Here is a 14,806-nt window from a genome sequence, read left to right as displayed (position 1 = left end):
TATCTATTAAACATTATTTGAGTTAACATTGGTTTATTGAGATGTTGTATCACTGTCATGATAGCTTATGGGCTTAGTTCTCTCTTCTACAAAAATACATTAATTTTACATTTTGTTTGTTCTCGAATATGCTGTTGTTAGAACATGATGCTCCAATTCCAAACTGAAATAAAATATTAAGGATTTAGAATCTGGAGCATCAATATTTGAATAGTGACACTGCCAAAGCAATCAAGTTCTTACGATTCAAATATCCATTATTACTCAGGATATTAATTATCCAGCCGAATGTTTATTCGCCACAATGCATTTTAACTAGGTATCAATGAAAGATAAACACAACAATGTTGAATATTCTCTGAATGCATTTATTTAGAAGCATTTTCTGTGAACTACACTTGGACCATACTCATTGTACTCTTCTCTAGAAACCCACATATGCTGGAATGTGCTTAATGATGCAAGGATAGATCCACCAATCCAAACAGAATACTTTCTTTCTGCTGGTGCAATAACTTTCACTGAAATAGTAGATGGCGCCAACTTTGTAACTTCAGCCTGGATTCTTTCGGCTATGTTTGGAAAACATGTGGACCCACCAGAAAGGACAATACTCCCATAAAGATCTTTTCTAATATCAACATCACATTTCATAATTGAATCGAAGATAGTCCTATGAATTCCACTGGATTCAACTCCACTCATGGAGGGATTGAAGAGAGTCTCAGGTCCTCTAAATCTTTGTGTCCCTGCCTTAATCTTTGACCCGTCAGGCAACTCATATTCTACTTCTTCTGTATTGTTCTTGAGCTCATTTTCATAATCAAGGGAGACATAGCAGAGCTTTTCCTTCATTGATCGGACTATTTCTGACTCTGCAGTGGTTGTAAGGACTGCACCTGACTCAGTGAGGATTTTCCTAAGATATTCTGTAATATCACGACCAGCCAAGTCAATTCGCTTTACAGCGTGAGGAAGACTGTAGCCCTCATAGATTGGAACCACATGGGAAACACCATCCCCAGAATCAAACACAATACCTGTTGTACGTCCTGAGGCATATAGTGAGAGAACCGCCTGTATTTGAAGATACCAGGATGGCACATTGAATGTCTCAAACATTATTTCCAACATCTTTTCCCTGTTTGCCTTCGGATTCAATGGTGCTTCTGTTAAGAGAATAGGATGCTCTTCTGGTGCAACTCTGAGCTCATTATAAAAGGTATGACGCCATATCATAGTCATGTGGTCCCAGTTGGTGACAATACCATGCTCAATAGGGTATTTTAGTGTCAAAATACCTCTTTTTTTCTGGGCTTCATCCCCCAAATAAAAATCCTTTTGTCCCATGCCAACCATGACGCCCTGATGACGCGGGGTTCCAACAATACTTGGAAACACCGATCTTGGCGCATCATCTCCTGAGAATCCTGCCTTGACCATTCCACTTCCATTATCAATAATAATAGATGCTTTGTCTGTACTCATAGGGGCTTGAAAAATTCGAATTTTTTATTTGAAACAAATAAAAAAAAGAGGGAAAGTGAAAAAACTTGGATGATTGCCTTCTGTGCCATTTTCAATTTCCCAGCAATGTTTTGAATTTATATTTTATGATTCAAGTCAGTTGATTCTGTATGCATTGTCACATAAAATTCCCTGTTTGTTTATTTATTTATTCGTCACAAGAAAAGTAAAATGGTATAATTGTGGAAATAAAGTGATTTTAAAGTATCTATAGTTTGCCACAATAAGATAATCTAGCCATATATATCAAAATGGAATCAATATTAGTACATTTGCTTTGAAATACATAGGCCTCATGAGACTCAACTTGGGAGTATGTTCTCTACATGTTTGTGCTAAGAAGAATATTTATTGTATTACTCTGTTTTATTTACATATTTGTTTTACCCCATGGAAAGTGAAGTAAATGGATCTAATTCATGTGAATTATTTGAAATCTCGAAAAGGATAAATTCAAACAGACAGCAGGATATTGGTGAAAAATGCATAGAATCGCGCGACCAACATTCTACGAGTGGTTTTTCTCTTGGACAGAAGGATAAAGAATTGATTAATGGGGATATTGCAGAGACAGCCATTCTTTTTCCACTGTCTAAACCTTCGGACAATACAATTAAGGAGCTTTTCAAACTATCTTCCAGTTCTAACAAAGAGTGTAGAATCCTGCTCGGAATTGTCGATTCTATTCCTCTTGTAGAGCTCTACAACAGAATTCTTTCTATGAAATTATCCAACAAGGATTTTTTATATTTTCTGAATCTAATGTATGAATATCCCAGAAATGTGAATTTAGACTCATTGACAAGACTTAAATTGGGATCCATAGATAAATATACAAATCATGTCATGATAGCCTATTTTAAGTTGTGCAGCAGGTTTTTCAAGCCCAGTTCTGATGAGATAAGACAAGATTTTATTTCAAACAATTCGAATGAATCAGTAGTGTCTTGTGACAGCCAAAGAACCATAAAAGAAGTAGAATCTAATTCAGTTGGCATTACAAATTCGTTTAATTATGATCAAAAGGTTCAAGTATTTGTAAGATATTTATATGTGTTCGAAAATGATATATCAAAAGATATGAACTTATACATGGTTTTTAGAAACATACTATATTCAGATTTTCTTGACCTGTTTATATTTAATAGATGTTATAAAAAGTTCTATTTTGTTAAGGAGCTGGTTGTGGACTTTGCAAAAATACTCGGAGATAATGCAATAAAAATAGGCTATGATTGCCCAGAGTATCAACAACTAATTTATTCCATATATCCGAACATTTGGACAGTTTGCTGGAATGAGCAACCAAATCTGTCAATGATCTTTTATGCATTTGACCATAAGTATTTCATGCATAACTTAGCTGAAGAGCGTTTTGAAAGAGTGAGAAATATTCTTTCTGAAATAGAATCCGATCTTTCACAAATAGATTCATCATTGAAAATATGTAAGTGTTATGACTTTAAGGAATCCTTTGACGACCAGTTAAACGAAACATCAAAGTCTAATAGCCCTGGTGATAAAGTATCGGCATTTTGCTTAGTGCATCCTAGTGAAGAACTGTATGCACAAATTGATTACTATTCCTCATTAATAGATACTTCTAAAAAATCAAAAGATGTCTTTGTGGAGCAAATTTCTGAATTCAACAAAACATGTAAGAACATTCCCAATGATTTGCGATTAATTCGACTGAGTCGGTTGGTTTCATTAAAGTCTCTGGGAGAATTCTTGTGCAAGGAAAAAAACAAAGATGATTTAATTCGGTTTGTTAGAACATTCAATTTTAACAAAACAGACTTGCTTGATAGTTTAAGGGAGTTACTTGGGTCTTTTCAACTGCAAGGTGAAAGTCAGATTATTGATCGGGTAGTTTCTATATTTGCACAGGAATATATCGAGCAAAATAACCTTTGTGATACTTTGGGACAAGGAGAGCCCATCGAGTCATCTGTTTTTAATGTCTATCATAATGTATGCTATTCATTTATTTTTCTTAATACCATCATTTACAACCCTAGTATCGAAAAGAAGATGTCTTTTGAGGAGTATTATCAGAAAACTGAAAATAAACTCATTGGAAAGGATACACTCAAGAAGTATTATGAAAGCATTAAGGAAAATGAACTAAAGATACCGCTAGCTTGGGAGGACGGGTACGATAAGTTTCAACTATATAAAAGTGTCATTCAGCACGACAAATCGTCGGTAGACACTTCTGGAATTCACCCAATAATGGCAAAATCTACTGTTACTTCTTCCCCCGCTATTCTTGCGGCTTATAAATACCTATTCACTAAGCACTACGACAATTTTATTTTTTCAGAGCCTCGAGAGTTTTTTCAAATTTGCAATACATTTAATTTGCAAAGTATTTATGAGAAGTATCTGAGTTCTCATAAAAACAACTTGACCCGTTATATTGAGATTTTTAAGTTTTATATTGGTCGATATTTGCTTGATGAGCATAATGCTACTAACATTCAACAAGCACTGGAAAAAATCGAAAAGCCTAAGGGTAGCATAATCAAGAGTATGTTCGCTTCTAAGCCAAAATCCCAAATACTGTCCACATTTATTCCAGTGTATAAGGAATTTTTGAATATTGAATTCCATGATATGCATACGTTTTGTAAAAACATGTATATGCTCTACAAACACTCCAATAGCTTTACAGCAAATGTCTTCAACAAGATTATTATAAAGAATTCAGAACTTTTTACAGAACTAATAAGATCGTGCTATGATATTCATAAATGTGATGTGGATCATTTGATAGGGGCAGAAAAGGTCAGTTTGCAATCTTGTAGTGAAAATGCTGTTAATGAAATATATTTGATTTTAGATTGCTTGGGATTTGAGACTCTTTATGAGCTTTGTACACAAAACCCAGAGATTATTCATTATATACCTGACATCTCACAAATAGACTTCTACCAAAGCTTTTTCAAAAACTCATTTAGTGAAAGAATTTATCAAATATATGTCAGATCAAATAGCTTTAAAATGTGTGGACTCGCAACTTATTTGAACGCTTCTCAAAATAGAAAATCTGATGATTTTGATGCCATCATAAAAATTGAAACTGTGCAAGAAGTCAATAAGGACTTAAGCACTCAGTCGATTTCATCACAACTTCAAAATATAGACATATCAAAAAAAGAGCTGATAAAAAGTCGGGATATGATTGTTGGGCCTAATCAAATAATTGATAATAGAAATGAATCTCCCAACATATCCAAGGATAGCATAACCAAAGAAGATGACATAAACACCAGAGATGCTGATCCCAAGAATTCGATTGCCATAAAAGATGTGTATATTGGAACTAGCATTTTTTTCAGTGAAGTATTTGCCTCAGAACTCAAGTTTCCACAAAATGTTATAGGTTTTCTAACTTCCCAAAATGCTTCAGTATGCAATATAAAGGTTGCAAAGAGGATACACAAAGATGAATGTCCTTTAAATTCAAATATTTTTACCGATTTTAACAGAATAATATACTTGGTTTTAAAGCATTTGATGATCCCTGATGAAAAGCTCTATAACTACACAGTCTTTCTACTCAACTATCTATCAGATAGTCTCATTCTATACACCAATATAATAAAGTATGCAATGGATAATGAGTTTTATTTGAATGGTCACAGTGTTGTGGTGGAGGTGGATATTTTTGTAAAGATCCTTAAAGGTCGACTTAAAAATGCACATAAAATCTGTTGCAAAGAATTTGAATCATCAAAGTGCACAGCTGAAAACAAGCATTCCTTTCTGCCACTGGACAAGGAGAGTGATATAAAGGCTTTTTTAGGGAAGCTTTACAAGGAAGGATACCTTGAAAAGTCAGATGTTGATTTTATAGAAATCGGAACCGAGTCAAGCATATTTGAACTATAGAGTTATCACATTCCTTCATTAAATGAATGAGATGTTTTATCAGATGGCTGTCTATTTATATTTGGAAAAATATAATTCCGTAATATAATTATATCGTGGTTATATTTGAATTGTATAAGTAAACTTTACTCAAACAATATGACCCAAGTTATAAAATAACAATTCCAGTGACTCACTTTGAAACTATTATTTTTAGAAATTGATTTGTCTAGTTTGTGATTGTTTTATAAATAAATTCGTATTTACAACGTTTGTTACTTATCTTTTATTGCCTTTATATTTGAAGGAGCTTACAGAAATCATCTCATGCATTTTATTTGTAGCCATTTACATCTGAATTAGGAAATATTTGTTTGAGGTTCTATTAATTGGTGATTGGAATTTTACATACATCGAATACTAAAGTGACATTGAGTAATTAACCAATTTACACATTGATTTTTTGATGTTACAAGTAATGATACCGAAACAAATAATTCATCTCAATCACAAATTTTGACATTGTAGAAAGAGTGATTTGATTATCTACGTCCAATTTAGCACATGTGCTCCTTGGGATGCAGTTTTAATAACTTCTTCAATCATGATTTTACAAATTCTATTTTTAATAAAATAAGACCTTTTATAACACAAACAGGTACTCTTTATAAGTTTATTTAATTAGTTAATGGTCTTAATTATTTTGCAAAATATTGATTTTTGAAAAAAATTTATTTATTATTTTATATTTCTAAATATAGTTTAATATATCAAATGTGGAATATTTCTTAACAGAAGAATAACTTAGAGGAAAACTGGAAGAGATATCGGCACAGCAAGCATTTAACACCGGTGCTTTTAAAGTTTTATTTTATGAAATAATTTTTTTCAGTATAATTAACCTGTTAATAATAGTATTGCATTGAAATATTGCATATGAGAAGAGCTTATTACAATTCATCGATATTTGAAACAAATTGAAGATATTAATTTATTGAATTGTCATTGGTAGATAATTTCCGAGTTTTGAATAAAATCAATAAAAATAAAAATCAGTAACACCCCGTCATGTTGTCTGAACAGCCAAATTTGGATAGTATTCGAAAAAGAAATATCCAAGCACTATTGGGAATGCTTAAAATTCGAAATGATGAAATAGAATACGATTCATCGAAAACCAGAATTCAGAAAACTGAGTTTCAAAAGGCTGTATTAAAGGATATCTTCGAAATAACCCGATTCCCATCAAAACAAACTCGTGATGATCTAGCTCTTTTGCTGAGTCATAGCTCTCGAGGCATCCAAATATGGTTCCAAAACCAAAGAAATAAATCAGGAATATTCTCTGAAGCCGATGATTATGAACGAGCAGATAAAAAAACAACAGCAAAAAACTCTAGAAAAACACTCGATATTCTAATGATAATACAAATAATAGAAAAGAATATGCCTAGAAATCGAAAAGGTTATTGGGATAACTTCATAAACTATGAATCTCAGCCTAGTGTCAATGAATCGAAAAATCAAATAACAAAGTAAACTATTGGATGACGAATTGAGAAATAAATTCCAATAAATTGTTGGAACGACATAGAGCCATTAATTGTTTAAGTCAAATGTATGATTAAAAGCAGCTATTTATTTCAAGCCTCAGTTTGTTATTATATTTCAATCATCTTAAAATGTAATATGTCATGGTAAATTAAAAGCTCTTTTTTGCAAAAACAAGACCACTCATGAGTATAACAACAAGTAAAAAATAATGAGCTGAGTTTGTGAAAAGCAATAAAATGCATAGATTCTTTGTTTTTCTTATTAACTTATCAATAATATGGTTTGAAGGCCTTGATAATTTTAAAATGTAATGAACATCGCTGTATTTCCTGGCAATTTTTCTACAATCCTAGAATAAATTCACAACAAAAATTTGCAAAATATGATAAATTAAAATTTATTAATTACTTTAGAATTTTCAAATATATGGCTACCATGCCGTATATTTTCCAACACTTATAAATCTTGCAAGTAATTTATACAACCAAAATTCCCAATTTTGATATGAATGATATATACCTTGTATTATAATTTCCTCATAAACCCTTGGTATTATTTTACGATCTTATTGGAATTTTTTAGTTCTCAGGTATATGTCACTACACCTTAAATGTCTGATAGAGCATTGCTTCATCGAACTTTGTAAATACGAATGCGTTTTTGTGTCAATATAATCATATAGTTCTTTTTTATTGCGAAATCAATCAAATCAAACTCCAGCTCATAGGAGAATATATTATTAAAATTTGCCAAATTCAATACTCTTAGCGATTTTTTCAGATTATCTATTGAGTAGATATGTTCCCCGTAAATCCTATTTGGAACTTTCCTAAATTGTGTGATTCCTGAATATGTTTGAACTTCTTTGTTTCCTGTCACATGAAAATATATGCTACTATTGCTATCTCTAATAGATAGCAATACTGTATTCTTCCATGCATCCATAAAAATAAAGACTCCTTTTTTACTAATTTCCAAGTCCTTAAAACTAAGGTTAGTAATTCCAGAATATTTCACATGACTGTGAGCTGACTCTGAAGAATGTTCCACCGTTTTATCTGAAAAAATCCTCGTCATTTTCACCGAAAAGAGTGATGACACGTACAAGTCATAATCAGCTTGGACTATATTCTGGATAGGCAAATCAAATAGCTTGATAGAATCGTTTAGTTCTATGGTATCTGTCGTCAAATAAATCCTATGGAAAGTGCCCTTTAAATCACCGACAAAAATGACATCTCTATTTTTCTCATTAAAAATGGCACAGGTTATAATAGTTACAAATTCTCTATAAAATAGAGTATTTTCATTTAGGACATTTAGAATACTAACAGAATTTCCTGCACAAACTACACATAATCCATCATTGAATGGGCTCATTTTCAAATAGCTAATCTTATGATCAAATTTTATAAAGCTATTAACATCTTGGTCTGTAATCAGATATTTGTATATTCCATGCATTCGAGATGGGCTGTTCACATCAGACTCTTTTTTGTTAAGCATCTGGCATGTTACTAACACGACACAATTTACAGGGTCATATTCCAGAATAGAGTGTTCTGGATAAAAGTGTAGTTTTATTTCATTCGAAAAAACAGTGGGGACAGAATACTCTTCCACAGAATATACTCTTTGCTTAGTAATGTTTGCAACTGTTAATTTTAAAATTTCAATTTCAGATTTTAGTTCGCTAATTTTCTGCTCTGCTTTCAAGAGTTTCTCCTTTTCTTGGTGATATTTTTCAATAAGCTTCAATTCCTTGGCATTGTCTGTGCAGGAGATTTCGGTGGCAAAGATTGGTCTTAAATGGATCTTCTTAATGGATGCAAAACAGCTCGGGCAATGGCTATTTTTACTTATCTTTAGCCATTTTTCAATACAGTCTTGACCGAAAATGTGGCCACACTTTAAACTAACTATTCTATGTAGCCCAGCTGCAGTATATTCACAAAAACATATGAGACAAGTAGACCCTCGTGGTTGGGATTCCACCATTAAAATCTAAGGGTAAAGCCCAAACTGATTTGATGTGGAAATATATATTGTTGGAGTTGAATATTATATGCAATTCAAAATTTTGGACAATCTACTTTATAAAAAGCATATCTGTTAGTTTTTCATTCCATTTCCAGAGAGATTGGTATTATACAATTAATTTTATTACAGCATTGGATGGTATATCCATTTTTTTTGAAGAAATACAAATAGAGCCATATCACCTGATTAGAGGAATATTAACATTAAGGCAACGATACAAAATTATTATTTACTAGATTTTATTAACGGGAATCACCAGGACAAAATACTCCATAAATTGGCTATTTATTAACAATCAAACATTAGCTGTAACAGTCACACAGCAACTATCCCCTTCTCACAAAAAAAAACACTGTTATCAAAATCATCCAAAAAACAAAAAATTTGATTATTCCCTTTCTTCTGCCTGAAATGGAATCCCATGTTTCATGCAGTTCTAGCAATGCCTGCTTTCCGTAATATTCTGTTTTTGCTACAATATCATCAATTTGCCGTAGGTTTTCTTCCTGTATTCCCACTTGTATTGCTATATCTTCAACAATTTGTCCAATCTCCGATATACTATTTACTATTCTACGTCTTTCAGCAATAGTTTCAGAAGCATACTCAGAGTTCAAGGCACTTAATGACATAGTGTTCATTGAGGCTGATGATGAATTGGTGTTTTTTGAAGCATTAGAACTACCATATTCTGCATCATCTGTGTGTATGGTCTTATTTAAACCAATCGATTTTCCACTAGTCCCTATTGAATTCGAAATTTCCAAAGTATTAGTACCAACCTCGTGGTTATTGTTATCTGATTTGTAATCTCGCTCGATCTGTCTTATTTTTATGGTGTATTCCAGTACTCTCTTTGTGATAATCCCACTAAGGCCTTCAATTATCTCTAGTCTGTCATTTCTAACATTTTTGTCGAACTTAACTTCTTTCAACTGTTTAAGTCGTTGTTTAATAACTTCTATATTGGCAGAGTAATTTTTCTGGTGCTTATCACCCTCCTGAATGTGCTTTATGGCATTTTTTATTTCGCTGTCAATTTCCCCAATTTCTCGATGAAAGCCACTGTTTTTGATGTTCCATTGTGGTATTTCTGTTGCTTTGACAATTTTAGAAAATTCAGAAGTTCTGTCCATAAACTTAAAGTTGAGGGCTAAAAAACTCTTATCAAATTCCACTTAAAGTCTATTCATTAATAAGATGTGTGTTTAAGAACATACTACCATATCCATGTTTGTTTAGTTGTATCCATCAGTGTTTTGTTGCTTAAACAAGCATAGGCATTTCAATGTGAAAAAATCTCATTTTTTAGAGGAGTTAGCTGATATTTCTCCCATATAACATATGCATTCATGAAATGTCTGTATAGTAATATTGCAGAGTTTTAATTCTTGCGGAATGATTTCAAACTATAGCTTTTCGTTTGTCTAAATTTGTAACCCATGAAATCTCCTACATATTTTCTGTTAGCCATTTCAACTTTTTTGTTTTACAAGTCGCTGTTCAGAGTTTCCAGCTATTCCAAGGAAACAAACACCACACCGCTTGGAAAACCAAAGTTTAACAAGCTTATTTACATAGTTGTTGATGGCCTACGTTTTGATGGCTTTGTTAAGGTAAATAAAACTGGGCATTATTTCAATAACTTCGATATTAATTGTAAATACAAGCATGACTATTTAAGCATTGCGGGGATTCCAACTGCCACATCCTGTAGAATATACTCCATGACATCTGGAACTCCTTCAAACCAGATTGACGAGCTTGTTGCATTTTTCCATTCCAAGAAAGAAGGAGATAGTCTTATACATCAACTATCTAACAAATCCATGTATTTTTATGGAGATGAAGTCTGGAAGGATTTATACCCTTTCTTGTCTGACAAATCTGTTGTAATTAAATCATATGATAAGAACAACCCAACAGAGGAATATATTTTCGAGAAAATGATAAGAGATTTAGACAAATTCGATATAAATTTTTGCCATGTACTAAATTTAGATGCTCTTGGCCATATCTATGGCATTAATCATAATAAAATTGAATCAGTTATGCAAATGTATAGTTTGTACATCAATAAAGTTTATGAAAAGATGTCTGAAGATACACTTCTTGTGCTAACCTCTGATCATGGGGTTACTGATGATGGGGGGCATGGTAGTTCATCAGAATATGAGCTGGCTTCTTTTTGCTCATTTATTTCGAAAATACCTATAGTTGATGATTCAGATCTGACAGCAGGCAAGTTATTGAAGGATATGCACAAGGATATAAAATTTCAATCCAACAAACAGATGAAATCACACAATGGTAATGATACGCTTGGTAGTGGGAGAGGAATTGATGATTTAAACATTCTGAATAACACTGAATTTTTAAACAAATTCTATGATACTGAAAAATGTAATTCATCAACGGATTGGATAAAAGCTATTTCTCCTTACAAGATTATTCATCAAGACGATATAATAAACACAATATGCTATTTTATGGGAATTCCAAATCCTAGAAATTCATATGGAAACTTTATCAATGACTTGGTTGATTTGAGATTATATCAACAAATAATCAAAAATAAAGAATCCCAACTGGATGGATTTAATATTAAATTCGATCGAACCCTTGATGATGAAAATACAAAGCTGACAGAAAATGACAGCATTATTGAGTCCATCAAATACAATCAATATCTTACAAAGAAGATATACGATTATTTGACCAAGACAAATGAACTTGTTGCTGTTTTAGCCATTATTATTTCAGTGGCTGCATGTGTGTTTTCTTTTATGAAGCTGAAGCTTGGTAGATTCAATCTGTTTAAAGGTTTTGAATTCTATCTGACAATATTCCTGATATTCATGGAATCACATTCTTATCGTGGATTTGCTTTTCGTGACCTGCTATGGACTGGTGGAATTGTCCTGATGAACCCTACCGCTCCAAATCTATTGATACTTGCCTTATATTTTAAAACTGACAAGCTGTACCATTTTGAAGTTAAAAGAAAAGAAATGAGTCTCAGCCATTACATCTTCTTGAATGAATGGGCGATTGTCTTTCTGTTTGGATTCTTTAAAATACTAAATATAATCAGAGCACAAGAAAGATCTAAAGTTGCCAATCATAAAAGTATGGGTGACTGGGAGCATTCATCTATCTCTGTAAAATCTAAGCAAATAACTCAGTTTATTCTACACTACCTGATGGATTTATTCACGATCATAGCCTATAATAATGATCCATGCGAATTCTTTGGCTTGTTTGGTGCAAACTGTTCAACTTTTGAAATGTCCTTAATTCGATGCCATTTTGATACACAGACATCTATTTTAATTCTGCTAATTAAAAATATGGATTTTATAAGAAATAAGAAGATTTTAGCAAATCCCAAGATTGTTCCCAATCAAATACATCCCAAAAACCTGGAAGAATCTTCATCTTTTGATATCAAATACTGCGATAAAAGAGCTGCAGATAAAAAAAAATCACTCAATACATATATAAATTCTGCGATTCAAGATATGCAAAATTCATCCTTAAAATTCGCCATAATCTCACTATTACCAAGTCTATATAATTTTGAATTTAGCATCCAATGTCTGAGAATCGATAAATTGTTTGTTTTTGATCAGAAAGCAGACCATATTAGTGTATTGCTCTCTACATTTGCATATTTTATACTGCCAAGATATATTGTTCTAAAAAACTACAAAGAATCACGAGTTGATGTGTTCTTGAAGGCATTCTCCATAATGCTTGTTTATATTTGTTCGTTCTTCATGAGAAAGAGTCTTGTATTTTCCAGATTTTTTGTTGATAGACTTTTTATTATAACATTTTTGACAATTGTAGATGCTGTCTTAGAAAGGATTTTCAGTAAATGAATTATTAACTTGATTACCCTTCATAAAAATATAGAAGGTCTTTTAAAGTTTGTTGTGTTATTGTGGAATAAAATTGTTTACATCATCCCAACTATATCTTATCAAAGTATACTAAACGATTCGACCATTTCCTTGATCAAAGTTAAAAGTGGAGGTATTGATAAGGAAGCATTCTGTCATAATATGGAATCCAAACCATTTAATCCTTTGAATCAAATTAATATTCAAAGAATAGATGACTAAACATAATAGGTGGTAGAATATCTATTTATTTCTAGAGAAATTCTACAGGATCCTTATCAGATTCACTCAATAAAAGTTTATATTTCATAGAATTTTGCAGTTGTTTCAAAATTAGATCTTTAATATACGGTAGAACAATCCTTTCGGAATTGCTATGCTCCAGCAATATCACCTCTGAAGAATTTCTTCTGCAGGCTAGCAAATCGTGATGCCCCATCTCACCTGTTACAACCAACGAATTCTTTAAACTAATACCCTTGAAAGCTGATCCAACACCTACTGCAATATGATCTTTATCATAAACTCTAAATATATCAGAACATCTAACTGCCCTTACAATATCCATCTGCGTTCTACCCTTGAGAATCGATAATATCTCATCAAAACTCTTGTTACATATCAAATTCATTATGTAGTCATTCATAAGCCTATCCAATTGTGTATGTGGAGAATATACTGAAATGTTATTCTGGATGCATTTAATTAGAATTGAATCGTTTATACTTGATAGCTTTGCAAAAATAATTGGATGATAAGAAAAAATACAATTTACATTCTTTGTAATTGCCTCGCAAAGGACCTCCTCCGTTAAGTCTATCGCAATCAAAACACTATAGATAGAGTCTATTGTTTGAGAAGTATTTCTATCGGAGGTTCCCTCACAATCAATAAGTATTCCAGTATTATCCCAAGCTTCGGCATTTATTCTAGGCGCAAACTTTTCAACAGCAGATTCTATCTCAAAAACAGACATTTGGGCTAAATCTGAAAAAGAAATAAAAAGTTTCATCAGCTCGAATATAAAATTTATTTTTCTGGTATGTAGCTTTTTGTATGAAACCTTATTCCCAACAGAACTGCTATCGGGATCTATCAATTTGTTTTGATTTGCCATACCTGAATAATCTTAAAAAATCTCGATATTTGATATAAAATATATTCAACTTGAAACAGCTTATCACATGATCGCTAGTTTCTTTAGGTTATTTTATGGTATTATCAAGGAATCCAGACTAAACTAAGCAATTTATTCAAACAATTCCATCAACTTTGGCAAAATTATCTCAAGATATCTTTGATCACCTTCATGGTTCTGTTTTATTCTACCTACGAGTTCATCTCTTTCATCTTCTGGTAATCTTTCGATATCATCCTTCAAAATTTCCAAATAGGTTAAAAAATGAGTAACAGAGGGACTAGTAATCTCCAAAAAATCTTCAGTATTGAAACGTATTGGCCTTCTGTTCAGATCAAAATACGAATTGTCATAATGTATACTCCTAACAGTCGGCTCAGTAAAGAAATAGCCCAATTTGTTGATTTTGTCATTTCCTATTTTTGTATAATAATCGATTCCTGATATGGTGAAGAGTTGTTTTAGCATACAGTTCTCATCTTCTGTGAAAGAATAGCTATTATAGAGCAGTCCCAGAAAAAGACCCAAATATGATTTAAAATTCGGTGTTGCATCGGTTAGCTTCATGAGTTTTTTGTGTAGTAAATATAGCATATTGGGATGCTTGTCAAATAGTTTCACAAAAAGGACGGTGAGATCGGCTGAATCAGCTTTTCCAAAGAAAAAATCAATCAAGACATTCTCATCAATTTGATTAAGCCTCATAATAATTTCATGTGGCACAGATGCATAATTTGTAATAATTGACTGAATAATATAGATGTCC

General features: G+C 32.2%; 1 protein-coding gene across 1 annotated transcript; it reads right to left on the bottom strand.

Moving 5' to 3' along the window:
* Positions 1-372: 372 nt before the first annotated feature.
* LOC147075408 (actin CyI, cytoplasmic-like) lies at positions 373-1,488 on the bottom strand. Its single transcript, XM_085942503.1, has one exon. It carries the CDS (start codon positions 1,486-1,488, stop codon positions 373-375), a length of 1,116 nt encoding a protein of 371 aa, XP_085798629.1.
* Positions 1,489-14,806: the final 13,318 nt, after the last annotated feature.

The sequence above is a fragment of the Rhyacophila brunnea genome, unplaced genomic scaffold, assembly GCF_057557595.1.
Source record: "Rhyacophila brunnea isolate RB1 unplaced genomic scaffold, BYU_Rbru_1.0 scaffold_145, whole genome shotgun sequence".
Taxonomy (NCBI): domain Eukaryota; kingdom Metazoa; phylum Arthropoda; class Insecta; order Trichoptera; family Rhyacophilidae; genus Rhyacophila; species Rhyacophila brunnea.
Note: the sequence above shows the minus strand (reverse complement) of the source record. Positions and strands in the feature narration are given on the sequence as shown.